The sequence below is a fragment of the Oryza glaberrima genome, chromosome 1, assembly GCF_000147395.1.
Source record: "Oryza glaberrima chromosome 1, OglaRS2, whole genome shotgun sequence".
Taxonomy (NCBI): Eukaryota; Viridiplantae; Streptophyta; class Magnoliopsida; order Poales; family Poaceae; genus Oryza; species Oryza glaberrima.
Genome location: NC_068326.1, coordinates 22157145 through 22182998, shown reverse-complemented (window position 1 = coordinate 22182998; position 25854 = coordinate 22157145). Strand labels below are relative to the sequence as shown.

Here is a 25854-nt window from a genome sequence, read left to right as displayed (position 1 = left end):
ATATCCTTTGCTTAGATTCGGCTCAATTTGAAATATTAGAGATGTCCGGCTCCATTGGCTTATTCCGAGAATAAACCAAACAATATATATACAAATGAAAAATAATTTATAAATAAAATTTATATATATATATGTATATATATATATATATATATATGCTCTTGACGATCTAAAAGCAACGACTGAAAAATAAACTATGATAAAAAAAAACCCTTATAATCAACTCCAAATTTAAGGTTGAAAAAACAAATTTTGTCTTATAAGCATAAGCGAAAATATGAGGCTGGTTTTTGACTCGCATTGCCCATGACTTGTTTAGAATGTGAGATTTTATAGCTATACAACTTTTCAGTTTATAGCGGGTTAATACCGCACGATAATAAGAAATTACTCTTTTATAATACTGTAAATGATCGTTTTCCATTTGTCGTAAAGTTTATTGACACCTAAAATGCTATCAAGTTGGTTCACACCGAGCTCAATCATCACATACCATCAATCTGGTGCTCAATCCTGATAACTATAGTGCAAGCTTTGACCGCTTCACTCAAGCTCCACACTCACACACACGAGTTCTGTCGGTCCGCACTCACCACTCGAGCTCTATGGTCATGTGGCCGGTCTTTAGATCTGCTAATCTATTTCCCCTAAGCCCTATTATTGTGCTCAAGCTTCATAGCTTTGTGCGCGAGCATCATTGCCTAGCCCTAGACTTGAGTTCTGCTATCCAACATAAGCTTTGAAACCACGTCTGTATACTTTGTTGGTCCCACATCTTATGTCCGGTAGCCCCATCCCCAAGTTTTGCCAACCTTGAAAATGGGCTCTACTACACGCTGAGAGATTGATGAGCAATTGGCGGGAGAACAAGGAAGAAAGATATATCCGTCCTTAGTTGTAGAAGTGTTACTTGTGACAAAAAGAAGTGGACATCTTCTCTATTTTTTTTTTTTACATTTTAGAGTCAATAAACTTTAAGATAAACAGAGATGACCCTCAACTATATTATGGCATAAAATCAATTTTCTCCTTACAGCTTGTTAACTGTAAAGATTATAAAATTTAAAACATTATTGTTAGTTCATTATTAGAAAAGAAAAGGACTGAACTACCCCCTAACTATAGGGACCACACGATTTACCCCACGAAACCACAAAACCAGACACCCTCAAATTTTCCCCCCCAACCCGATTTGATCTAGAGCGGTTTTGGTCCTACTCCTACGTGACGCGCATGTGGCAATCCCGTCAGCATAAAAAGTTTAAAAAACGATGAGCCAGTTAGAGGGTAATTAGGACTTTTTCTTATTAAAAAAATGAAAACAACATTATTAGTAACAAAAAGAGAGTCGAGATTTATCAGTGTCAGCGACGAAACGAGTCCTAAAATCAGGTAAAACGTCAGAGCGCATAAACTTTGCAACCTTAAAATATAGCCAAATGTTGTGTGCACAGTGCACCGTTGTACTACTTTCTTGGTGCTTGAGATTTAATCTATATATAGTAGTCAAATCTACTACAAATATGCTTTTGGAATGCTTTCCTCGCACCTTCAGGAGCAACTACTCTTGGTTTCTTCAAAACCGTTGCAGTCATGGATCTAGCTTGCTATCTTGTTGGGAAGAGAAAGATTTGATTGCCTTTTATAGTTTCATAGTTAGTCCTAGACGAATTTCAAGAGCTTATGTTAATTTGACCATATTCAAGAGGGCCTTTTGCAAAAGTGCTTGCACTCGCAGTTAACTCCCCTCTAGGGATAAACTTCATATGTGTCTAATTATCTATCAATATGTATCTAATATCTATCAATAAAAATGCATGGGTTTTTTGTAAAAAGAAAGTTTACTAACCCAATCATGAATGAAGTTTCTGGTAATGTCCACCCGGCTACCAGTCCTATATCAAAGGTCACGCAAAAGCAACCATGGAAACATACACGGGGAACTTGTAAAGCGTACACAAGACCATCAAGAAGTGTAAAACTCAACCTGTGGATTATCCGAATTAATATGTCAATTGTCCGAGGTGACAAAGGGACAAAAGCACAAAGCATTGTTCTTGAACCAAGAACAGTGCAAAAGTAAAACTCAAAATCTCAAAAACTAAGATTTTGCACCAGCCGGGAATCGAACCCGGGTCTGTACCGTGGCAGGGTACTATTCTACCACTAGACCACTGGTGCCTCTTGTTGTAAATTTAGAAAACAAAGTTTTCATATATAATCAGGCTAGTAAACGAGATTCAGAAACGCTGTGGTCTTGCTGTTGTAGTTCCACACAAGCTACTTGGGTCTATTCAGTCAGCAAGGTAAATCATGGGGAGAATATCATCGACATGTTTGATCTGAAAACTACTGGAGCATATGTTCCTTATTGTTTTAAGAAATTTTGTTAAGGAGTACGATGGAACAGGCAAATACTAAGTTTCAGTAACTGTATCCTTGGTTTCATTAATATATTTGCTGCTCACCTTGGTCGTGATAGTGTTTAGGTGCAAGTAGAAAATTGAACCATCGTTTTCTTGAAACGTCTTCTTTTTTTTTTTTAATGTAAGTCGACCTGTAAATCCCAACCTAACATCCTGGTTTCCTAGTTAACAATTGCCACAATTCTCACTTTTTTAAAGAACAGTCACAATTCTCACTTCCAATGCTTAATCTTTCAACCCCAAACACAAAGTTTCTTTACTGCAAAGTAGAAGAGTTGAAAATTTTCATTTAATATCTACCTTATAACGTCTCATATCTTATCGATATTTTGCCTAGGATTTACAACACCATGGTGGCCATCTTTCTAAGTTCTATGCACGTGATTAAATTTATACTTTAAAACATACTACGTTCTAGAGTCTCCAGAAAAGACAAGTAAAACAACCATAGAAGAACTCCACTACTTCCATGTATGACAAACCACGATAAAATATAATACTATTTATTTTACTAACATTAATATCAATGTACTATTAGGGACGAAGCTATGAATGCGAGCATCTAAGTTTGAACTACGGTGCATATACGAGAAAATAGATAAACTAAAACTTAAAAAAAAATTATACCGATTTTCTAGAGTTCTCATATTCTCGTATATTCCACCCAGGCACTAAAAAAATTTGAGCCTTTTTCAATATGAAATTCAGATAAACAAACTTTATAAGTCAAATAAGGGTAAGAGCAAGTTTAACAATATAGCCAACTACTAGCTCCAATTCATATATAGCCAATCTAATAGCTTATTCATACAATAGTTACATACTACACTATTAATACCTGGTCTCATCTGTCATATACTCACTGCGTCTTGGAGTCCGTGCTACAGCTGGCTATAAATCTGTAGTCCGCTGCTTTTCTCTCTTCTCATTTATTTTCTTAAAATATGTTTGTAGCTAGCTTATAGTTTAATGTTACCTGCTATAATTCCTTTTTTAGACAAGTCATCGACGCGTTCGGCTTGGACACCACGGATGCCCGTGTCCAGAAATCCTGCGGCTGCCGGCCTGACCCGATAAAATCCCTCGACCGATCCCAACCCAACCCAACCCTTGTCGAATCCGAATCCTTCCCCCCCTCCCTTCTCCTCCTCCTCCTCTTCTCCCCCCGCGCCGCCAAGCCCTAGCTAGGGTTTTGCCCCCCCCCCCCCCCCCACCGTCCCCCCCCCCCCATGGATCCCTACCCCAAGAAGCGCAAGCCCGACGAGAACGGCGCGGCCGTGGCCTCCTCCCCGGCCGCGGGCGCCGCCGCGCTCGGCCTCACCCGCGACGACCTCCTCCGCCTCGTCGAGCCGCTCTCCCGGGACCAGCTCGCCGACATCGCCGCCACCGCCGCGCTCGCCTCGGGGGTGGCCCTCGACGCCGTGCGCGCCGCCGCCGACCGGGACCCGGCCCTCCGCAAGCTCTTCGTGCGGGGGCTCGGCTGGGAGACCAACTCCGACTCGCTCCGGGCCATCTTCTCCGCCTTCGGCGACCTCGAGGAGGCCGTCGTCATCACCGACAAGTCCACCGGCCGCTCCAAGGGCTACGGGTTCGTCACGTTCCGCCACGCCGACTCCGCCGTCCTCGCCCTCAAGGAGCCCTCGAAGAAGATCGACGGCCGCATGACCGTCACGCAGCTCGCCGCCGCCGGCGCGGCCGGGGGGGCGTCGGGCGGGGCCGCCGGCGCCGGTGGCGCCCCCGCGGCCGACGTCTCCCTCCGCAAGATCTTCGTCGGGAACGTCCCCGCCGACATGCCGTCGGAGCGCCTCCTTGCGCATTTCGCAGCCTATGGTGAGATTGAGGAGGGGCCTCTAGGGTTCGACAAGCAGACGGGCAAGTTCCGGGGCTTTGCCCTCTTTGTGTACAAGACACCCGAGGGTGCGCAGGCCTCGTTAGTGGACTCGGTGAAGGTGATTGACGGGCACCAGCTTGTCTGCAAGCTAGCGATCGAAGGGAAAAAGGGGAAGCAATCGCAGCAGCAGCAGCAGCAATCTGGACCTGGTGGGGCTCAGCCGCCCCAAATGCTCCAAGGCGGGCCGCCGGACATGCCGGGTTCAGGGCTTGGGCTTGGTGGACCACAAATGGGTGCGCAGTATGGTGGCCCTGGGAGTCTGTCTTCGTATGGTGCATTTGGGGGTGTAGGCGCTGGGCTAGGTGGTCCCAATCCGTATGCGAATTTGCCATCTTCCATGGGTGGCGGCGGAGCTGGGTTGGGTTCATTGGGCAATCAGATGCCTTCTGGGATGGGTGGTGCTGGGGCTGGTGCGTACGGGCCTGGGGGATTGGGTGGTGGTTCATTTGGGGGCTCATCCCAGTTTGGTGCTGGTGGGATGGGGGCTTATGGGGGTCTAGGCATGGGTGGAGCCTCATCACTGTACCGCATGCAACAGGGTTCGGGTGGGCTTCCTTCTGGCGGGTATGGTGAGGGTAATTACCCTCTTCCAGGGCCTGGTTTCCGGGGTCAGGAGGGTGGAATGTCACCTGGACCAGGTGGTAGAGCTCCTATGTACCCCAATATGCCTCCTTATTTCTGAGGTAATTTTTTGCAACCCTTCCGTGTCTTGAATTTTGTACCTGATTCCCTTAGGCTTTTTACACCCAAATGCTTGATAATTGTCTTGTTATGTGGTTATGCCTGAACATTAACTTAATTTGTGTTTGAATTGTGATTGCTGCATGCTGTGTTTGCATTTATGTGAATGTGTATGTGACTGAAATAGTGATATGTAAGAAACTCTCACTGGTTACACACTGACAGTCTGTAGAGATATGGGGCAATAGAGTAGTGCAGAATTTATAGGATGCTACTTCTGACAATATAGGTTTAGTATGTTAATGTGCTCTAGTTGCTGATTACTTCGTTCTGTATATTTTTATGCTGAGAAATCTCTTTGGGTGTTCCTTGTTTTGGTAGCATCAAGGTTCAGTATAGTACATTCATAGTAATATTACACACTCTTGATTGGTAAAATGTTGCTCTTGTTTGTTGTTGCAATAGTTGATTTCAGTGCCTGTGTTGCTTTTATTTGTTCATGTGTTTTTTGTAGTGTTGGACTCTAATTTGCATCCAAAGTGGACTGTCTTGTAATATTCAAGGTATTTGATTTCTTATAATGGTATATCATGCGTACCTGTGTGGTAATTTGCTTGGTCGGACAATGCTGCATTATATACTTGACCACATTTCTTCGAAAGGTTAAAGTGAAGGCAACTGTCTGAAATTTGAGGTTGATCTGCTATTTGAGTATATATAATAAAGTATGATCCTTTTGGCTTAAAACTGTTAATCCTGCCTGTTTGCAGTACATCATATGATTGTTCGTTCTTGGGTACTCTGGCCTGTGGATATTTTTTGTAGGTTACTCCTGAATATGTTTTCGCAATACAAGCACATTTAAAAATCCATTTGCCTGGTTTGCTGTTTGATGATATTCTACCTGTTTCATTTTTTGCCTTCTTTTTTGCTTCATAATTGGCATGCAGCTTATTGTTTTACTCAAAACATTTGCAATTTTGAAGTTGCCATATTTTTATACAAGATAATAAGACTAATCAATATTCTCTATCATGAATCATTTTTTTTGTTATTTCTTTGTTATTTCTTTTTTTTTTTGTTATCAATATTCATGCATCTTTACTTCACTTGATATTTCTTCTCAAGTTTCAAAGTTGTGCTTGATGGCATTCCCCTTTAGGATTAGGCTTGTGATATTTGAGCTTGATGTATTAAACGATACTATATCTTTTATTTTACTTTAAAGTTATATTATCTTAATTTTGTTTGTATATTTGTGAATTGGTGAACTATTGATTGAATTCCAGTGAATGTGTGAATCAGGTGTGTGACAACTCTTGGGAGCATATGCTTTGAATGGTTGTGCTGAATTCAGAAGTTGTCTACTTACATGGATGTCTTGCATATTCTGGCTGCCTCTGATATGGAAATCAGTTTTTTGCTCTCAATTTTTCTGTTACAAGATAATTCAAGCTAGCTTAGTGTTTTCTGAGATCTCTTCATTAGACATGTACTTTCTCATAAATATGTGAGGTGTCGTTTCACATTGTTGTGTAATGCTCATTGTCTTATGATATCCAGTTACTTATGATTACATCTGGTGCTTGGTTTATTTGCGTGCCATGTTATTTGGTGGCAACTTGATTGGCGAACCATTTGTTATCAATATGTGTCTGATGTTTTGTAATAGCTATATATAACAGCAGTTTTACTGAATGACATCAGTATTTTTTTTTATGGTTACCATCTGCAGATACGTGCAGATTTATTAGAAAACCTCCTATATTTTGATATGACTATCTGCTGAGTTGGATCTTTAGTAAGAAAGAATCCATGTTGTACTTTGATCTGTCTTCAGGTTATAATAGTCAGTGGGATATGTATATTGTTTGATTAGAGGACTTACCCACTTCCATCCCCAACTCTTGTACCTAGCATTTGTAGTTTCATCGAGCCATCCTTGTTGCTAGATACTTCATTTTGCTTGGAGTGAGAATTTCCTATATGGTCAGACGCTATATGGTTCTGTTGTGCTCTTGTGATTTGGTTTTCAACATTTCTTGTGTATGTACATCTACATCATTACACGTTTTGCTTCTAGTGATTCTTTCTTAGATAGTTTGACTGTACTACGTTCTTTTGTTGTGCTCCTGCATCATTACACATTTTGCTTCAACTGATAATTTCTCATTTTGTCAGACTGTACTATATATGCTTGTACTGTGCTTTTGTGAGTTAGTTTTCAACATATGTTGTGTACTCCTACATAATTATACATTGCATGCGTTTGTTAGGAGTATTTTCAAGTGTACAATCACATGACTTGTTGCTGTTATGTGAGAGTTTGAACATTTTCTGCCATTGAGCTGAGGGGCATCTTTCTTAGGTCCTTTTCTTGGAGTGTAGCAGCTTGTTCCCCTATTTTTGGGGGTCAAATTTGTGCTTTTGCATTCACTGAAATTATTTTGGCTTGCACTACTGCCTTTGCTATTCGCAATTGCAACTTCTGTATGCAATTCAATCTCCATGATTTTGTTTAGATTCAAAAATTTTTCTTCAAACTTCTAACTTTTCTATCACATCAAATGTTTGTGCACATGCATAGAGCATTAAATGTGGACGAAAAAAAACAATTGCACAGTTTGTATGTAAATCGTGAGACGAATCTTTTGAGCCTAATTACGCCATGATTTTACAATGTGATGCTACAGTAAACATTTGCTAAGGACGGATTAATTAGGCTTAATAAATTCGACTCGTAGTTTATAGGCGGAATCTGTAATTTGTTTTGTTATTAGTTTACGTTTGATACTTCAAATGTGTGTTCGTATACTTCAAAAAAAAATTGGCACACGAACTAAATAATACTCATCGTATGAGAATGCTGCTCCATGTATTCATTGATTCTTGAATTTTGATTCTGTGATAATTAAATAATTGTAATGTGCTAGTTATCTATCATTGTGGCGCTGGTTTGTTTTGTCCACGATTTTGGTGTACCTGTTTGCCGCTACAAACTTACGCAGTGTTGATTCCTGACACACTGACGGGCTTGTTTATTTCTCGTCGTATGAACTTACATGCGAGATGCTGCCTATGCTGTGCTTGTTTAGTTTATCCTCAGCTGTGCCATTCATTACCAGGAATTGCAAAGCTGCAAAACTGTGTATTATCTCTTTTATCCTAAGCTAGTGTACATTAACTGGAGACCTCGCCAAGGAGGCAAGCAAGAGCAGGTTCCAGGTATCAGGCAGCCCCGGTAAGCACCAGTGGCTACAGTCAGCGTACACCAGCGGCTGTTGCCGCTGCTCCGTGCTCAGGGGCTTCCCTTCCCTGGTGATGGTGTACACCGACGGATGCGCGTCGACCCGGAGCTCGGAGAGGCGGGTGATGTTGAGGTACGTGACGGGCGTCCTCGTGCTCCGGATGTTCCTCTCGACGATGGACACCAGGCTCCTCGGGAACCATGGGACGATCTTCGTCTCGTCCGTGATTGGGGACGTCTGGTTGTAGCACCAGTTTTCGCTGCATTTGCAGGTGTTAGATCAGTCATCAGAGGTGTCCATTGTGGCTGGGTGCCGCGGGTGGTGCAAGTTAACTTTTACCTCTTGTGTTCTGGGGAGATGCTTCGGAAGAAGACCCTGGTCCTGGCCGAGTCCACGTTTTGGTCGACCCAGCTCGCCCATGTTCCAAGTGCCTGGTTGAACGCCTCCTCGCCTCCCATCTCGACCGGCTTCCCGTCCGCCTCCAGATGGTCCCACCTGCAGTAACACACTCGGCTTCACTGCCCTGCTGGAGAGAGAGAGAGCCAGAGAGGAGACGCTCTGGAGCGGAGTGGCTTACGCTCTGAGGTTGCCGGTGTGGGTCCACCAGTGGCCGGTGTTGAAGACGAGGACGTCGGCGCCGCGCAGCTTCTCCAGCGTAGCCGGGAGCTGGTCAAGCTTGAGCGCCCTCGTCCGGTCCTGCTTCGTCTCGAGCGTCACCAGGAACGGGCTCCAGAAGAACTCCACCGAGCAGTTGTAGTCCTGTGCATGTTTGAGTCACATATGTAATCAGAACTTTAGAAAGGTCCTGCTTGTCATTCGATGTACGGATTGATAAATAAACGAACACTGGTTAGTTGATACATAGCCTAAGGCCCTAAGGCCCTGTTTAGTTCCAAAGTTTTTTTTTTTCAAACTTTCAACTTTCCATCACATTAAACCTTTCATACACACACAACTTTTCAGTCACATCGTCTCTAATTTTAACCAAATTCTAAACTTTGGGCCGAACTAAACACAGTCTAACTCAAATATATAGCTTTTAAATTGCCACCTAAAAGTTAGGGCCAGTTTGGTTTGGTGCCATACCAAAATCTTGGTAGTGCCAAAGTTTAGGCAACTTTTGGCACTACCAAATTTGGATGGCCAAAACTTTTACTATCTAAAAGATGTGTTGTTAAAATTTGGCACCAAACCAAACAAATAGAAACACTATTGAAAATTGCCAATGAATTGGTAGGGCACAATTTGGAACCAAACCAAACTAGCCCTTAGTACATAACCTGACTTCCCAATTCACACACTAGTAGTTCAATCCGCTAATTTGATACTATTAACTTTCTCCCATCATGTCTCTCACTTTCATCTCCTTTCCTTGTTACTAATATGGTGTCAGTCTCAAAATAAGCGTAGTTTTGCATTCTTCATGTTCAACGTTTAACCGTTAGTCTTATTTGAAATTTTTTTATAATTAATATTTTTATTGTTATTAGATGATAAAACATGAATAATACTTTGTGTAAATAATTTTTTTTAACTTTTATAAATTTTTCTTATTTTTTTAAATAAAATGGATGGTCAAACATTGGACACGGATACCTATAGCTATACTTCTTTGACCGTTCATCACTGTTCATGTCCAACGTTTGACCGTTCGTCTTATTTGAAATTTTTTTTATAATTAATATTTTTATTGTTACTAGATGATAAAACATGAATAATACTTTATATGTGATTATTTTTTTATTTTTTTATAAATTTTTTAAATAAGACGAGCAGCCAAATGTTAGATACGGATTCCCACGGCTGCACTAATTTTGGGACGGAGGGAGTACTTGGCAATTGGCATGCTATTCAACGTCAAGTGTCATCTTAGTTGGAGCATCAGAATTTTCCTAAGCATGTCCAGAATTTGTCTTATTTTCGGTTATTCACTTATGTCTATTTGATACCCGAGGGGGGTCGTAGACTGGTAGCGGATCGAAAATGATAATATAGAGGACATTAATACATGTTTCATACTATTGTTTCAACTTAAGTTGGGCTTCCCTTATCGCAAAGTGTAAACTATTTAACATTTACTGATAAGGCAACATATCATATGCACACAGGCCCTCACGTGTACACACGTGCACACCAACTAAAAAATGTCATAAAAAAATCTAGAAAAAATCATACACATACTTTCAATTGTATTACACCTAGGGTTAAAATCTTAACGTCAAATTCATTATATTTTAGCCGTAACAAAAAAAACAAAAAATCTGACAGTTTTAAGGTTGCAATTTTGTCAGAATTTTATCTTTTTTATTATTCTCTATGTAGAATGAATTTGAAGATGTGACTTTGCACGTAGATGTAATACTATTGAAAGTACATGTATGAATTTTCCTAGAATTTTTTGTGATAATTTTTAGTTGGTGTACACGGTGTGTACACGCGAGGGCTTGTGTGCATAGGATATGCTCCCTACTGATAAAGTAAGGAAAATATGAAGGCCGTTGCATCTCATGGTTTAGTTTTGGATAGTGTTGCGTGTCATGCCTTGTAATAAGAAAACTCGGCCTGTACATATGCACTAACTCTGGGACGTTGTCCAAAGAAAAAACACCCCCGTAATTTCGCATGTACAGCCGACAGAGCATTCTTCCGGTCCACGTGATTTGACTGATTTGTCCCGTAGGTCAACACTACCTCAACTCTGGCGACACAATTGCCAAAACTCATCGGCGGATTAAATCAATCGTGTAATATTCTCCCTCTAGTTTGTGTCTATTTCATACTACAAGTCGTTGGTTTTTTAAGTAAGTTTAATCAATTTTTTTTTAAAAAATATAGCAACACTTTAAAACAAAATAAACATATTATCGAAATATAGTAAAAGTTAATTTTAGTGAAACTAATTTAGTTGTATAAATGTTGCTAAATTTATCAAAAACTTAATTAAATTTTAAAATGTTAAAAAATTAAAATGATTTGTAATATAAAACCGAGTAAATAATATGAAATGGAGGGGTAGTAATTTGTTTGGCGTGCACGTACCATGGCGCGAAAGATCCTGTAGTCGGAGGCGACGTCGAGGACGCGCGACCGCGAGCGGTCGGGCACGGCGGTGTAGAGGAGGCAGGCGAGCGACTCCCACATGTTGCGGTTCAGCGAGTCGCCGACGAACACCACCCTCCGGTTCCGGCACTGCTCCAGCGCCAGCGCCAGCGCCGCCTCCCTACTCCCGCCGCCGCCGCCGCCGCCGCCGCCGCCGCACCCCCGCGGCTCCCACCGCCACTGCTCGTACTCGGCGTCCGGCCGCCCGTTCCGCCGGCACGTCACCTGGTCGCTCAGGAACGGGCACTCCGCCGCCTCGTACAGCGGGTAGCCCCCCGCCGCCGCGCCGTCGCGCACCCACCGCCCCTGGAACAGGTCGCAGCTCTCCTCATCTCCTCCCTCCTCGGCGGTCGGCGAAGGCGCCGGCGCCGGTGCGGTGCTGATGGCATCATCGTCGTCCCCCTCCGCCCCCTCATCCCCGCCAAGATCAGGCGCGCGATCACGGGCACCGCCCGGCGACGCCGCTTGCGCCAGCTTGACGTACCTCTCCCACGGCGCCTCCCCGACCACCTCCCGCTGCTGCTGCTGCTGCTGCGGCGCCGCGAAGAGCGGCCGGCGGAACGGGCGCGTCGAGCCGAGGAGGAGGAGGCCGGCGGAGACGACGAGGGAGAGGCAGAGGAGCGCGCAGAGCGAGGTGGCCAGCGCCCACCTCTGCCGCGACGCCGCCGCGACGGCGAGCGACGGCTTGTTCGCCATGGCGGCGGCGGAATGATCCATCGCTAACGACGAGAGTTTAATCCACAAAGAAGCACACAGGTCAACTGCTCAAAGCGAGGTAGTAATTATTAATTTGTAGGGTTAATTAGCTCGCCGGAGCACGGGATTAATCAAGGCGAGGAAAGCATGGAGGAGGAGGGGTTTTTGGTTTGGTTGCTTTCGGTGAGGAGAGGTTGGGTTTTTGGTTGGGTGTACACACTACACTTCACTTGGGACGCTGCTGTTTTCATGTGCACTTGAAAAAAGTCACTGACTCGCTTCCTCTCCATGTACGCCGTGTTTAGTTTTAAAGTTTTTCTTCAAACTTCTAATTTTTCTATCACATCAAAACTTTTCTACACATATAAACTTTTAACTTTTCCGTCACATCGTTCCAATTTCAACTAAACTTCTATTTTTGATGTGAACTAAACACAGCCCTACTCATGTGAGTGGCAATTATACTGCCGCTGATGCTTAGTGGCAAGCAGTACAGTTTCACCAACTGTAATCATGAAGAACGTTATGTTTATGCCTTCCAGAGTGAAAACGAAGCAATTTTGATGCTAAAATTCCTACTATCAAATACGTGGAGTACTTTTAGGAAAAAAAAGGAGTATATATTTTTACCAGAATATTTATATCTTTCTCGTGTATCCAAATCAGTAATTATGGAGAGTTGGTGATGGATGATAATTGGATAGTTCAATTTGTATTCAAAGTTCGTGATCAAGTTGATGTGGCACGTGAATGCTTCTTGATTCGTTATTCTTCCGATCGATACGACCAAAGTACATACACATAACATAAGCCTTGTGGTAGTACGTATGTAGGTGGACCTGCATCCATGAGTAGTAGTAGGGTAGTAGATGAGCTGTTGTTAGAGTAAAAATTAGAAAAAGCACACGCTTTTAGCCGTCAGCTGAATGGGCACAAGCCTTGTTAATCTTCACAACCTCCTTTTGCCATGGGCATTTTTCTCAATCATCATGAGACTCAGATCGACCACACTACTACCTCCGTCCCACAGTAGATATCGTTTTTAACTTTTTCTTGTAACGTTTGACCATTCGTTTTATTTAAAAAGTTAGTGCAAATATAAAAAAAAGATAATCATACATAAAATATTTTTGATAATAAAGCAAATCACAAACAAAATAAATAATAATTCTAAATTTTTTTAATAAGATATATGATTAAATATTATAAATAGAACTCAAAACGATAAGTAATATGGGACAGAGACAGTAGTAATTATCAGCGTGCCACGGTGTCGGTCTTTTTTCCGGGAGAGACAGAGGCCATCATCTGCATGTTTATAGCAATTAGCAAAGTCGAATGGTGAGAACAAACATAGTAACGGAGTCACGCGACGTGCACGTTGCACGCACGTACGGCGCGCGCGGCCATGGTCAGCGAGCGATCGAGCGTGGCCATCGCGTAAAGAATCGGTGAGATTTGCCGGCCTGGTTGCCTCGTCGATCTCGTCTGCGTACGCGCGTAACGTCGGGCAAAGCGAAGCTCGCGCTCGAGTAGTGGCTGCCCGGCCATCATGTCGGTCGATCATTCCATCGCCTTTGCCGCTTTGCGTAACTTATGTCTATTTAGCACAGCTGTAACTCCACCTTTATTTCTCCCGGAGTTGAAGTCCAGACGCTCCGGACAAAAAAGAGCGGAGCTAGATAGAGCGACTTCCACAACTTCATTACAGACATAACTTCTGGAACTCTTTACTGTGCTGGGCTTTCGAGTCATGGGGAGTTGGAATAAGTTCATATGAGGTCCCTTAACTTTACACCGAGTCCGATTTTCGTCCCTGAATCACAATACCAGATACCATGGGTCCCTCAACTGTCAAAACCGGTGTAGATGAGGTCCTTCAGCGGTTTAGATGGCGGTTTTGACTGATGTGGTGCTGATGTGGCTAGTTTGACTTAGTCCTCATCGTATGTGGCGGTGATGTGGCACTTGGAAGCAAAATAAAAGGTCGGACCCCACGTGTCAGTCATTAAAAATAGTGGGACCCACCCTGCTCTCTATCTCCCCAGCGCCGTCGTCCTTGTCCCTTCTCCCTCCCGGCCATTCTTCATCCTTCCTCGAGCTCCCTAGCCGGCCGGTGAGCGCGCGCGGAGAGGGAGAAGGGCGCCAGCCATCGGGTGGGGAGGCCGGCGAGCGTGCATAGAGAGGGAGTAAGCGGGGAGGCCAACGAGCGGAACGGGTAGGCCGGCGAGCGCGCGGCGGCAGGCGAGAGAGCGGTGGCCGGAGTTGCACGACCTCGCCCCCCCTCCCCCCTCCTCCGGCGCCGCCGCATCGATCTGCACGAGTTGCGGCGACGGCGAGCTCACAGCCGCAGGACACAGTCAGCGTGGCGCTGACGGGGCCCGGGACTCGAGCTCGCAGTCGCAGCCGCCGCTGCCCACTTCCCCAATCCCCTCCATATGCGTCAAAGTTTTTGATATTCATGGCGTTCTGCTCTTGTTCTGGTGGATTGATTGATTGGTGTGCTTGTGCGGATGATTTGTGCGAAGGCGACGCGAAGAACACCCACCTGATGTCTCTGGACGTCGCCGCGGAGAGGCTGCGGCTGTTCAAGGCCGACCTGCTCGACTACGGTAGCGTGGCGGCGGCCATCGCCGGCTGCGACGACGTCTTCCATGTGGCCTGCCCTGTGCTCCTCTCCGCCCCTAACCCAGGGGCACACATCTCTCTTTTTTCAGTAAAATAATTCCTTTTCTTCTCCATTGACTGGTTCAAACTGTAGACTGCGGTTACTGAAAATCGACAAAAATCAACAGTTTCTACTAAAAATGATTTGTCGAAACTGTTGATTTCTCAACAACCAGTAGCAGCTGAAGTCTGTAGAGTTGTAATTAAATCGTCATGTTCTTGTAGCTAAATGAATTGATGTTGCTATAGGTTCATACACTTGCTGCTGCTGTAACGGGCACGACGAATGTGCGGAAGGCTTGTTCAGAAGCAAGGTTGGGACTTGGGAGGGTTGTGGTGGTGTCATATGTCACTGCTGTGATGGTAAATCCTAACTGGCCTGAAGGCAAGGCTGTAGATGAAGATTGCAACTCGTGCAGATCGATGCGGCGGCGCAGCAGGAGTCTTCGTCGGCGGCGGGGCCGAGGTCGTGCAGCTCTGGCCGCCGCTCCTTCCTCTCCCGTCATGCGCACGCCGGCCTACCCTCCCCGCCCGATGGCTGGTGCCCTCCGCACTTCTCCCCACCGGCGCCCTTCTCCCTCTCCGCGCGCTCGCCGGCCGGCGAGGGAGCTCGAGGAAGGATGAAGAATGGCTGGGAGGGAGAAGGGAAAGGACGACGGCACGGTGGAGATAGAGAGCATGGTGGGACCCACTGACATGTGGGTCCACTATTTTTTAGACTGACACATGGGTCCCACCTTTTATTTCGCTTCCAAGTACCACGTCACCGCCACATAGGACTAGGACTAAGTCAAACTAGCCACGTCAGCGCCACATCAGTTAAAACCGCCATCTAAACCGCTGAGGGACCTCATCTACACCGGTTTTGACAGTTGAGGGACCCATTGTATCTGGTATTGTGATTCAGGGACGAATATCGAACTCAGTGTAAAGTTAAGGGACCTTATATGAACTTATTCCTGGGGAGTTTGCCCGCACGGGCCCGAAGCTGGTTGGAAAAAGCAGCATCGCCGACCGGCCCACAACATGTGACGCGACGGCGGCCCATGAGAGAAGCCGGAGCCCAAGCAAAAACCGCTTCTGCTCACTGGGTCCATGTTGTCAGCGACGCATGGGGCCCTCCGGCCTCCGCTGCCACGTGAGGTGCGCCCAATCCCCGGGGAGCTAGGAGCAAGGAGGCGCGCGGCGTTGGGGCAGTGGTACTCGGTGTGACCTGGTGGAGGCCGTGCTCTCCGCCTTTTGGCTGCTTGATGCGTCGCAGCCATCCGATGGCGCAATTGCTCGCCGCCACCACCACCACCACCACGCCACCCTGCGGCGGCCTCCTAACCGCGCGGGCCTCCGCGTCCTCTCGCGGCTGCTTCCTCCGCGCGCTGCCGAGATCCCGCGCCATGGCCTCCGCCTCCGGAGCCGACGCTGCCGCTGCGGCGGTTGCTCCCCCGTCGCTGCTCGTCTTCTCAGGTGCGTCTTGCTCTCTCCCGCTCTCGCCAATTTGGATCGCTTGGAGCGTATGATAGTGCGTGCGCGGGCGCCGGGGGGTCTCGGTGATTTGCTGGGGATTCGATGCGTGCCCATACATTGCTGCGAGTATGGGCACGCGTGATGGATTGGTCGAATTGGCGAGAGGAAGTTCCTGTGATTTGTGATTGGCTGTGATTTGGGCGATTCTGTGCATAATATTTTGTGTGTGACTGAGTATGCGAGTTTGGGAACAAAAATTGTCGAAATTACATTTGTGCATTTTTTTTCCTTACTCAAGCCATGGATCCTTCAGTACTATCTTACTATCTTACCCCTCCTTGGGATATGTATTTTGACGCAATGTGGCAATTTATGATTTGGTATGCTCAACTAGGATGATGGAAAGTGTCCAGTGCTTTATGTGCTCCTTTCTAGCTCACGTTTGGATGTTGAACTAATATGACAATTATGGCATGGATACATATGAACGCTGCTCCGATAGCCCTGGTTTATGTGTTGATAATTGGCACATCTTAAATTCTTGTGATAGCCATGTCTGAAATCCTGGATATTCTACCTGCGAAACGGAACACTCAATGGTGTTTGTCTTGGTGACACTAGGTTCTGCGAAAGCATATCTCCATGCAGCGCTGGATGAAAATAATGAAATGTCATTTAATTTCCATGTCAAAATTTTTTGTTTCATATATCCTGCTTGAATGATGGATTGCACAAACTATACCATGCTCCTAGAGTAGCTGTTTAAACAGTTCTATTTTCTTTCTTATGGATTATGCATTTTGCGACTTTGCGGGATTTCATAAATTGAAATTCGCTTGGCACTTGCAACCTTACCCTATCTGTGTAATGAACAGGTTTCCTTTTTTCCTTTTCTGGTTGGCACAGGAAGGGATGCACTAATGTCATTTACTTCTGTGTTCTAATATTTAACGCTATCCAGGAGGAACCGCTTTTAATGGTGTTGTAGAAGAGCTGAAGAAAGTGACGACTCGAGTTGCACATGTTCTTCCTGTTTCCGATGATGGTGGAAGCACAGCTGAGATTGTGCGAGTGCTTGGTAGGTTGAAATCTCTTGCCACACCACCTGCTACCTGAGATAACAATTTGTATAGTAATTGAAAATCCAACCTGTTCTTAAATGTTAGGTGGACCTGCTGTGGGTGACATTAGATCAAGATGCTTGAGATTGTCTGATGAAAGCACTTCAGAAGCCCTTTCTGTTCGGACATTGCTTGGGCACCGTTTGCCTCTTGATCCTTCAGAAGCAAAGCTTGAGTGGTAGCAATTAGTCTGTCTATTGCATATCAAAACTCACCTTTGTTCATTCAAACTGGATCAAGTAACTGGCTGATGTTTTTTATGTATGAAAAAAGATGTGTGATGTTAGGTTGTGTACTTGACAGGTACCAGATTGTAGAAGGAGAGCACGCTTTGTGGGATGGTGTCTCACAGCCATACAGAGAAACAATACGTGCCTTTTTAGTCTACTTCCATAATGAGGTCAGTTCCTCTGTAGTATTTTCTTTTCATAGCATATTTTTAATTTGCTTAAAGATTTTGCTTTGAGAATTTCAAATGAACAGTTTTCTGACTGGAGAACAGAAGAGAATATGATTTTTCGCCTCCCCCCCCTTCTGTTTTCTTTTTTGCCAAGATTTATTTTCCTGGTATAGAGGGCAGTCTGATGATCAAGCAGTCGTTCCTTGCCCTGACATATAATTGCAGTCGTTTCGTTTGTGCAGATGCTTCGACGGTCAGCTGAAATGTTTTGCTTCACCAATGGCAGGTGATTCTTTTAAGGTGAAATTTGCAGTAAATCATATTCTTGTGATTGCTTTTAACATGACACCCGTTGGTCTCTTGCCACTCCACTTCTTAATTCGATGGCGTGACAGGGATGTCCTTTGTGGCAATACTTATTTCTTGGTATTGGGGCATTTTTTGTGGTCACAACTCATAATAACAATACTCCCATCTTGCCTACATCTGTTATTGACTACAGCTTTTTATTCTTGCAGCATTGGGAATTTCTTTTTTGCTGGGGCACGCATATTCTTCCAGTCTCTGGATGCTGCGATTTTCTTGTTCTCACGTGTGTCACAGATCCCTGCTGAAAGTCTTGTTCTTCCAGTGATATCCACAAATGACAGGCTTACACTGGGATGCGAACTATGGGTAACATCACTTATCAGTATTTTAGTTGCACAATAAAAAAACCAGTAGATTCATTTTTCGGACTGCTCTGGTGATCTGGTCTTCTTGTTCTTATGTTGGTTAATTTTATTGCTTCCATTTATTTATTTATTTTGTTATTTCACTGATAGTTTAATTAGCCCCCCTTATAAACTTTCTTTAATTATTCCAACTTGCTTCTGAAAACTGGCATGATTGTCTTTGTTTTACAATGTTACTCCTATTATTACAAACATTCCCTTACTACAAAATCACATATAATCATCTTGGACATTATTCCATTTTCAGGATGGAACTATCATCCGAGGTCAAAATGAAATATCACATCCAAGCAATGGACGTAAAGAAGTTGTTAACAAGGTACTCCAGTCTATAAATCATTTCAGCATACTCCCAATAGTAGTTAATATGATCTATGTAACATCATTGCAATGAAGGCTCCAAAGCATTTCTGGGGCCACTTCAATATGTTCTATGGAACAACTTTTTTATGTTTTATCTTATAAAAGAAGCTATAGAAGAAAAAAATTTTTTTACTCCTACCTTTAAAATTGTGTTGCCATATCCTTCTCTGGTGGACTGATATTTACAATTGTGCAAACTCCATTTCGTTATGACAATATCGGCTATTTTTGCTTCATTTCCGTTTGTGTTCATGGCATGGTTGTCATTGATTCACATGTTATCTCGAATCTATGTTTTTCTCCTTTTTACCTGGGCATGCTTGTTGATTTCTTATAATATTTGTTTATCTGTCACTGATTTATTTTTTATTTTGCTTTTTATTTTTGGAAAAGGATTGTAATTCATGTAGTGCACTTCCTTCAAGGATTAAGCGTGTCTTTTACATGTCAAGTGAAGGCAGCAACCTGTTGCATGAGGTTAGTACATTCATTTTATCGTAACCACCTAGACTGAACCTTTCATTGCACATCTATCATGAATTCTTGGTTGGGTAAGACTTTGATTTTTGTTAAAACAAAAGCTACTAGTCCCTCTAAGAATTGATTCAGCCTTTCTACTTTAATTTCTCAGCGTAAAATTTTTTTTTCTTGAATACCACACATCTTCATGTTCTTAATAATGATCATGATATGATAATCAGAAAATGTAGTCTATATTTCCATTTATCATGCTTATCTAATCAGTCTCATGGTGTTACTTACAACATTGTGAACTATACCATTCATCAATAGTGGGTTTTTAGCTCTTGGTTAACTTAATTCTTTAAAGAGTACGCTTACTCCTTCTAAGCTTAGTAGGCATGAGAAGGGACAACTCCTTCATATAGTAGGCTGTTATGTTTTGTGAATATCATGGGCTTAAAAGGGTGTGCACTTATAACCATGTAAGCATATTGGGATGACATGTATCAAATTAGCCACTTCACAACAGTATATATGTAAACAACCCTTTTTTATGTTTTAAAACTCCTAACTGTTCCTACTAACCTTGCAATGCAGGTATTTCCTGAAGCTAACCGTACAGTTTTGGAGCAGTTAAGTAAGGTGGACTGCATTGTATATGCTATGGGATCACTCTTTACATCAGTCTGTCCATCATTGGTAACCATGCTGCTCTATTTTTTGTTTGTACATAATTGTATTGACTTGATGGTCTTAAGTCTTAACATGATATCAGATATGTTCATTTTTATACTACATGCAGTACTAAGCAAACATGGGTGCCGTGCACATCTGATTACTGATACTGACTTTAAGCTTTTTTACCTGTGCCTGTTTTCCACATCAGCTTGTCTTCTTCTGAAATTTAAGGCTGTGCAGGTATTGCGTGGCATTGGTGAAACTATAGCATCAAGATCCATTCCGAAGGTAGTCATGTTAAAAAAATATTGTCTTGTTTTCATATGCTTTAATACAATGTTCTGTATTTGTGTTGATTCATTTTTTCTTGATTCCATCATGTAAATAAAAGCATTACTAAGACCTGACATTCTTGTTAAACCATATTGACTTGCTTCATGCTCTTGATTTCATTATGCTAGAATGGGTTTAATAGCAACCTAGAATAGTGGATTCACCTCCATAGTAGTGGACTCATGGGGTTATTTGATGTGTGAAGGGAGTTTTTCTTCACATAAAATGTTGTTTTTCTTGGTTTTTAGCCCCTTGGTTGATCATGCTTGTGGCTATTGGTGCTTTTGTCTAAAATTATTTATTCTGAATCTAGGTACTTCTTTTGAATGGGTCGCATGACAGAGAAACAACTGGGTTGCCTGCTTCTGGCTTTGTGACTGCCATTACTGATTCTCTAAACCGTACATATGGATATCCTGACAAAAGTCTAAAGAATCTTGTAAGTTCGGTGACTGTGCCTTTGAACAGATTTTCAGCTAATGATTGGAGGAATTATGCATCATATCATTTACTAGCTTTAGAGGATGGGAATATCCCACAGATCAGCGTCCCCTGGTCCACATCTTGAATGATTCAGTTAAAGATGTACATATGCCCCTGCCCCTTAACATTATCTGTGTGAAGATTTTCCATCTGACAGCTTCTTTTTCATTTTGTGCAGCCCAAAGACTATGTGAATGCTTTATTGGTACCAAAAGGAGGCCAAATTCCTTTGGATATAAAAAACTTGTCTTCTAAAGGAATCTTTCATGTGGTAAGTGTTTGTGTTTGCTAAAACAGTGATCATTAAGTGTAAAATGTGTGGAAAAATGTTATAGTTATCCATCGAGTCCTTAACTGTGTAATATTTTCGAGAATGGATAGAAAATCCAGCCTCTATATCCATGAATGGATATATACAGCCAAAGGTTACATGAATACTTAGATTCTAGGTCTTTTACTGAGAAACAATCACGAAAAAGAAAATGAATGGTCGAGATGCTCCGAAATTTTAACGCTTCTTTCCTAGTTGGCTTTTCTGTGTGCGATACCATGTTACTTCCGTCATTTCATCCCCAATGAAAGAGGATATCTAGCATCAGCTTATTAATTACTACTACCTCCGTTTCAGGTTATAAGACGTTTTGACTTTGGTCAAAGTACTGTTTCAAGTTTAACTAAATTTGTAGAAAAAAATAAAAATATTTTCAACCCAAGACAAATTTGTTATGAAAATATATTCAATTATTGATTTAATAAAACTAATTTGGTACTATAAATATTACTAATTTTGTCTATAAACTTAGTTAAACTTGAAGTAGTTTGACTTCGACCAAAGTCAAAACGTCTTATAACCTGAAACGGAGGGAGTACATGATAAAACTACAATAATTGCAGATTTTGCACGGTGGGTCACATTGAGCTCTGTAGCCTTGGTTAAACAAGCTTACTTTTGCATACTTAGGCATTTATCCATTACATGTTAGAAAAAAGGCACACTGTTATTTACACAAGATAAATATGAAAACTCAATGTGTAGGTCGGTATTCCAGAAGTACGCGATACTGGTCCACGTTCTTCTGTATTGTAGCTTGTGCATAAACAGTATTGAGATTGTCGTTTTAATGTGCTAACTTATGAAGTATATTGCAGGTTACTGTGGACTCTATACACGATGGAAAGACGGGCATTATTTTTGATCCGCATTCATTGATTCAAGCCCTGACCAGTCTAATATCGGATAGGCGTTTCGTGGAACCTGATCTTCTAACGGAAAATGTAGAGTCTGTATGCTGAAATCTCAGTTCTCAAATGTTAGGTATATATCTCGCTCCTATTTTTTCCCTGTTCAATACATTGTATGGGGAAACTGTAGCATCAGTTGCCCACTTGCACTTCGTCAGCTAGCTTCATTGCTGCATTCATTGAAAACAAAATATACAAAAACAATTGTGCTTATAGTTTAATTTCACCATCGAATCAGATTTCAGTTCTTTTATTTCTTGTGTTATTCAAGGCGATGATAATCTCCCCTGTTCTTTTGTGCTGAGTGGCTGAATGAATAACTAAATGATCTGTGATAATTATTTGAAGGTACGTACGAAAGAATTAAATATTATAAAGTTGATAAAAATAAATTGTAGTATTCTAAGAAATCTATATATAGATTTATTATTATTATTTTGTGTGTGTGTGTAAAAATCGTACCCTTCGGGAGCTCGGGAAGCCCGGGTATTCTTTATTCCATTTCTCTCTAAAAAAACAGGGCCTTACAGTTGAACAAGTAAAACCGGAGGGGTCAAACGACGTCAATGGAGGAGCGATGCGAGACGGGAACCCCACGCGTACGCAGCAGTCGGGGATACGGCCGGCACTAGTCGCTTCCGTCCATTGGCGCTACCCTACCGGGACGGAAACGGCATGGAGCTCGAGAATCAAGATGGCTACAAAGAAGAAAAAAAGAGGAAAAAAACAGAGAGATCGATCGGGCCAGCCAGCAACGTTCCCTCGGTCATCGGTACGATTCAGAGCGTGTGTGTTCAGTTCGGCTTCATCTTCAATTTTGTATGTACCAGTTTGGTCCGGCTCAATTGGCCACAAATTATGAAATTGGTTAATGCACAACACACGAGTACGGTACACACGCACACACCAATTAAATCGAGCAAGGCTTTACCATTACGACCTTGACCATGATGGACAGCGAGAGGCGACGACCTTTGCTTGACTTCTTCACTGACCCATGGTTGGAGCTCGCCTACCCAATCTCCTATATATAAAAAGCTAGAGCTACCCTGCATGCATGCACAGCACAGCCCAAGCGAACCAGCAGTCCAGTCCAGCACGGGCGCACGCTCAAGGACACCCAGTGCACGACGAGAGATGGCCTCTGCTCGCCGCTGGCTCTGCCTGATACTCGCCGCCGCGGCGGCGGCGGCGGCGTCGGGTGCTCCAGCTCCGGAGGACGACCCGGGCATGCCGATGGCGGCGCGGCACCGGTGCTGGATGGCGAGGGTGGGGCGCACGTACGCGGACGCCGCGGAGAAGGCGCGCCGCTTCGAGGTGTTCCGCGCCAACGCGGAGCGGATCGACGCCGCCAACCGCGCCGGCGACCTCACCTACACCCTGGGGCTCACCCCGTTCGCCGACCTCACCGCCGACGAGTTCCGCGCCAGGCACCTCATGCCCGACGCTGACGTCGACGAGCCGGCGACCGCGAGGGTGTTGTTCGAGCAGGAGGAGAAGGCGGCGAAGCAGCATCTCCCTCCCTCACGCCCGCCTGCTGTGTGGGGCAGCAAGGACTGGCGTGACCTCGGCGCCGTCACCCCTGTCCAGGATCAAGACAAGAATAATTGCAGTAAGCACCAATTAAACTGTTTTATTAATAATGAAAATGGATTATATCTTCTGTCTCAGTGAGTACGCAGCCAAAAAAAAGTCGTAGAAACCAAAAAAAAAGTCTTTGAAGTAAAAAGAAAGGAATAAACAAAATGATGTATAGAAAAGATCCCCAACTTTTGCAATGAAAATATTAACTGAAAGGGAAACTCTTTTAAGCATTTAGGTGGACGTCTACTGGTTTCTTACATCCCAACTAAATGTTAGTATGATTTTTTTTAAAAAAAAACTGATAAGACATATTAATAATATATCGCTCCATAAACATGTAAGTTAGAATTAAATTTTTATAAATTATAAAAAAATAAGAAATTTGACTATTGGATGTACATATACTGGAGTTTAATTTGTTATTTTTATTATAATTTGTAGAAGTCGAATTTAAATTTGCATGTTTGTAAAGTGATATACTACCTATTAATCTATTTTATTATTTTTTAATTTTTTTTTAATAATCATTTGATTGGCATGCATGAATCACCCAAGAGATTTACAACCCATCTTCCAACCGAATTACGTTTCCAGAATCACATAAATCTTGCATCTTCATCATGTCGTTCATGGCGGCCGGGGTGATATGAATCTATGATGTGTCGTGTGTGTGTGTGTGTGGTGCAGACAGCTGCTGGGCGTTCGCGGCGGTGGCGGCGACGGAGGGGCTGATCAAGATCGAGACCGGCAACGTGACGCCGTTGTCGGCGCAGCAGGTGCTGGACTGCACCGGCGGGGACAACACGTGCAAGGGAGGCCACATCCACGAGGCCCTGCGCTACATCGCCACCGCCAGCGCCGGCGGCCGGCTGAGCACGGACACGAGCTACCGGCCGTACGACGGGGAGAAGGGCACCTGCGCCGCCGGCTCCGGCTCCGCGTCGTCCTCGTCCGTCGCCGTCGTCATCCGCGGCGTGCAGAAGGTGACGCCGCACGACAAGGACGCGCTGCGCGCCGCCGTGGAGAGGCAGCCCGTGGCGGCGGACATGGACTCGAGCGACCCAGAGTTCAGGGGATTCAAGGGAGGACGCGTGTACCGCGGCAGCGCTGGCTGCGGGAAGAAGCGGAACCACGCGGTGGCGGTGGTCGGGTACGGGACGGCGAGCGACGGCACGCCGTACTGGCTGCTCAAGAACTCGTGGGGCACCGACTGGGGGGAGAACGGCTACATGCGCATCGCCGTCGACGCCGACTGCGGCGTCTCCAGCCGCCCCGCCTACCCCTTCGTCTAATAACTAAGGATACCGTGCGTCGATCGCTGTCGCGTTTCCTTCCTCGTTTCGTACTAAGTTACCGTAATTTCGTCCATTATATTCGTATACATGCTTGAAATTCGGAAGCATGTATATAAGAGTATATCGTAGAGTCAATAACCCATTTGTACTAAGCAAGTGTATGTATATGCATGCGTTGTATCCTTCTTTTTTCCTTGAATACATATCACAGACATTCATGATGCGTAGTGGTAGTAGATTATGCCGCGCTTCTTGCATGTGTACAAAACTGTAACGTGTTAGCCCCAACAGACATTCCAACTCATCTGGACCGTCCCGTCCGTCCCGTGTGGCGTGTGCTCCTGAACGACTGCAACCTTAATTGCCGGCCACAGACGGCCGGGGCTCATTGGAGGAGGATCAGGGGCCAAAAATTAGCGAGGCCCACTACTATTGGAAAAGGCTAAGTACATTTTACGTTCCTCAACTATGGGCTGCGTTATTTGTGACCCTCAACTGTAAAACCGGCTATTGAGTGTTCCCTGTCTTCTAAACTAATGCAAATTGAGTCATTCAATAGTATTGATGGCGGTTTTGGTTGACGTGACATCCTAGATAGAAAAAGAAGAAAATAAGAAACGCATTAGAACCCATGTGGAAACCAAATGTAAGTGGCTACCCCACCTTCCTCTTATCTTCACCCCCCTCTCTCTCTCTCTCTCTCACATTGTGGCTCGCCAGCGGTTGCACCCATGGGAGCTCGATTGAGGAGGGCTGCACCAAATGGAGGAAGGCTGCGAAGACATAGGAGCTCAAAGAGGCTAGCGAGAAGGGAGCTCGATTGAGTAGACACTCACCATGCCATCCCTCGTCTCCCCCATCTCCATCGCCATGTGCGCAAGGAACTTGAAGCTCCTGATAGCCACATCCCATCAGCACGATGACGGACTTCAAGTGGCCACTTGCCCTCTCATGATGTTGACGTCGAAGGCAAAGAGGTTGAAGAGGATG

General features: G+C 44.1%; 4 protein-coding genes and 1 non-coding gene across 6 annotated transcripts; 3 read left to right on the top strand and 2 right to left on the bottom strand.

The window, feature by feature from the left end:
• Positions 1–2110: 2110 nt before the first annotated feature.
• TRNAG-GCC (transfer RNA glycine (anticodon GCC)) lies at positions 2111–2181 on the bottom strand. Its single transcript has one exon. It is a non-coding gene; the product is annotated as a tRNA-Gly (tRNA).
• A 1474-nt stretch (positions 2182–3655) lies between these two features.
• On the top strand, positions 3656–6579 carry LOC127779405 (UBP1-associated protein 2C). Its single transcript, XM_052306169.1, has 2 exons — positions 3656–5000; positions 6304–6579. The coding sequence occupies exon 1, from the start codon at positions 3656–3658 to the stop codon at positions 4997–4999; it is 1344 nt and encodes a 447-aa protein (XP_052162129.1). The 3' UTR covers position 5000; positions 6304–6579.
• Positions 6580–8161: 1582 nt separating this feature from the next.
• On the bottom strand, positions 8162–12240 carry LOC127779403 (protein trichome birefringence-like 1). Its single transcript, XM_052306153.1, has 4 exons — positions 11286–12240; positions 8824–9005; positions 8586–8741; positions 8162–8505 (listed from the first exon to the last, which is right to left on the bottom strand). Exons 1-4 carry the CDS (start codon positions 12060–12062, stop codon positions 8169–8171), a joined length of 1452 nt encoding a protein of 483 aa, XP_052162113.1. The 5' UTR covers positions 12063–12240; the 3' UTR covers positions 8162–8168.
• A 3660-nt stretch (positions 12241–15900) lies between these two features.
• On the top strand, positions 15901–22864 carry LOC127760227 (uncharacterized protein YNL011C). 2 transcript variants are annotated; one of them, XR_008015055.1, is made up of 14 exons: positions 15901–16169; positions 17131–17247; positions 17336–17468; positions 17594–17690; positions 17933–17976; positions 18209–18365; positions 18672–18743; positions 19181–19264; positions 19847–19948; positions 20168–20215; positions 20574–20699; positions 20922–21014; positions 21893–22333; positions 22516–22864. XR_008015055.1 is itself a non-coding variant. In XM_052284450.1 (13 exons), the coding sequence occupies exons 1-13, from the start codon at positions 15959–15961 to the stop codon at positions 22034–22036; spliced, it is 1428 nt and encodes a 475-aa protein (XP_052140410.1). In that variant the 5' UTR covers positions 15901–15958; the 3' UTR covers positions 22037–22864. The 2 variants fall into 2 exon arrangements, 1 of the variants encoding a protein (XP_052140410.1); XM_052284450.1 differs by having other exon boundaries at positions 21893–22864.
• A 101-nt stretch (positions 22865–22965) lies between these two features.
• LOC127760228 (senescence-specific cysteine protease SAG39-like) lies at positions 22966–24975 on the top strand. The gene is made up of 2 exons (XM_052284451.1): positions 22966–23597; positions 24257–24975. The coding sequence occupies exons 1-2, from the start codon at positions 23039–23041 to the stop codon at positions 24859–24861; spliced, it is 1164 nt and encodes a 387-aa protein (XP_052140411.1). The 5' UTR covers positions 22966–23038; the 3' UTR covers positions 24862–24975.
• Positions 24976–25854: the final 879 nt, after the last annotated feature.

Bases quoted from the DNA above. Each gene is read 5' to 3' on its own strand.
- LOC127779403 (XM_052306153.1), bottom strand. From the start codon at position 12,062: ATGGATCATTCCGCCGCCGCCATGGCGAACAAGCCGTCGCTCGCCGTC. The intron at 9,006-11,285 runs GTACGTGCACGC...AAACATGCACAG, and splicing joins ACAGGATCTTTCGCGCCATG to GACTACAACTGCTCGGTGGA. The intron at 8,506-8,585 runs GTAAAAGTTAAC...CTGCAAATGCAG, and splicing joins ATCTCCCCAGAACACAAGAG to CGAAAACTGGTGCTACAACC.
- LOC127760227 (XM_052284450.1), top strand. From the start codon at position 15,959: ATGCGTCGCAGCCATCCGATGGCGCAATTGCTCGCCGCCACCACCACC. The intron at 16,170-17,130 runs GTGCGTCTTGCT...AACGCTATCCAG, and splicing joins GTCGCTGCTCGTCTTCTCAG to GAGGAACCGCTTTTAATGGT. The intron at 19,949-20,167 runs GTAACCATGCTG...AAGGCTGTGCAG, and splicing joins CATCAGTCTGTCCATCATTG to GTATTGCGTGGCATTGGTGA.
- LOC127760228 (XM_052284451.1), top strand. From the start codon at position 23,039: ATGCATGCACAGCACAGCCCAAGCGAACCAGCAGTCCAGTCCAGCACG. The intron at 23,598-24,256 runs GTAAGCACCAAT...TGTGTGGTGCAG, and splicing joins TCAAGACAAGAATAATTGCA to ACAGCTGCTGGGCGTTCGCG.
- LOC127779405 (XM_052306169.1), top strand. From the start codon at position 3,656: ATGGATCCCTACCCCAAGAAGCGCAAGCCCGACGAGAACGGCGCGGCC.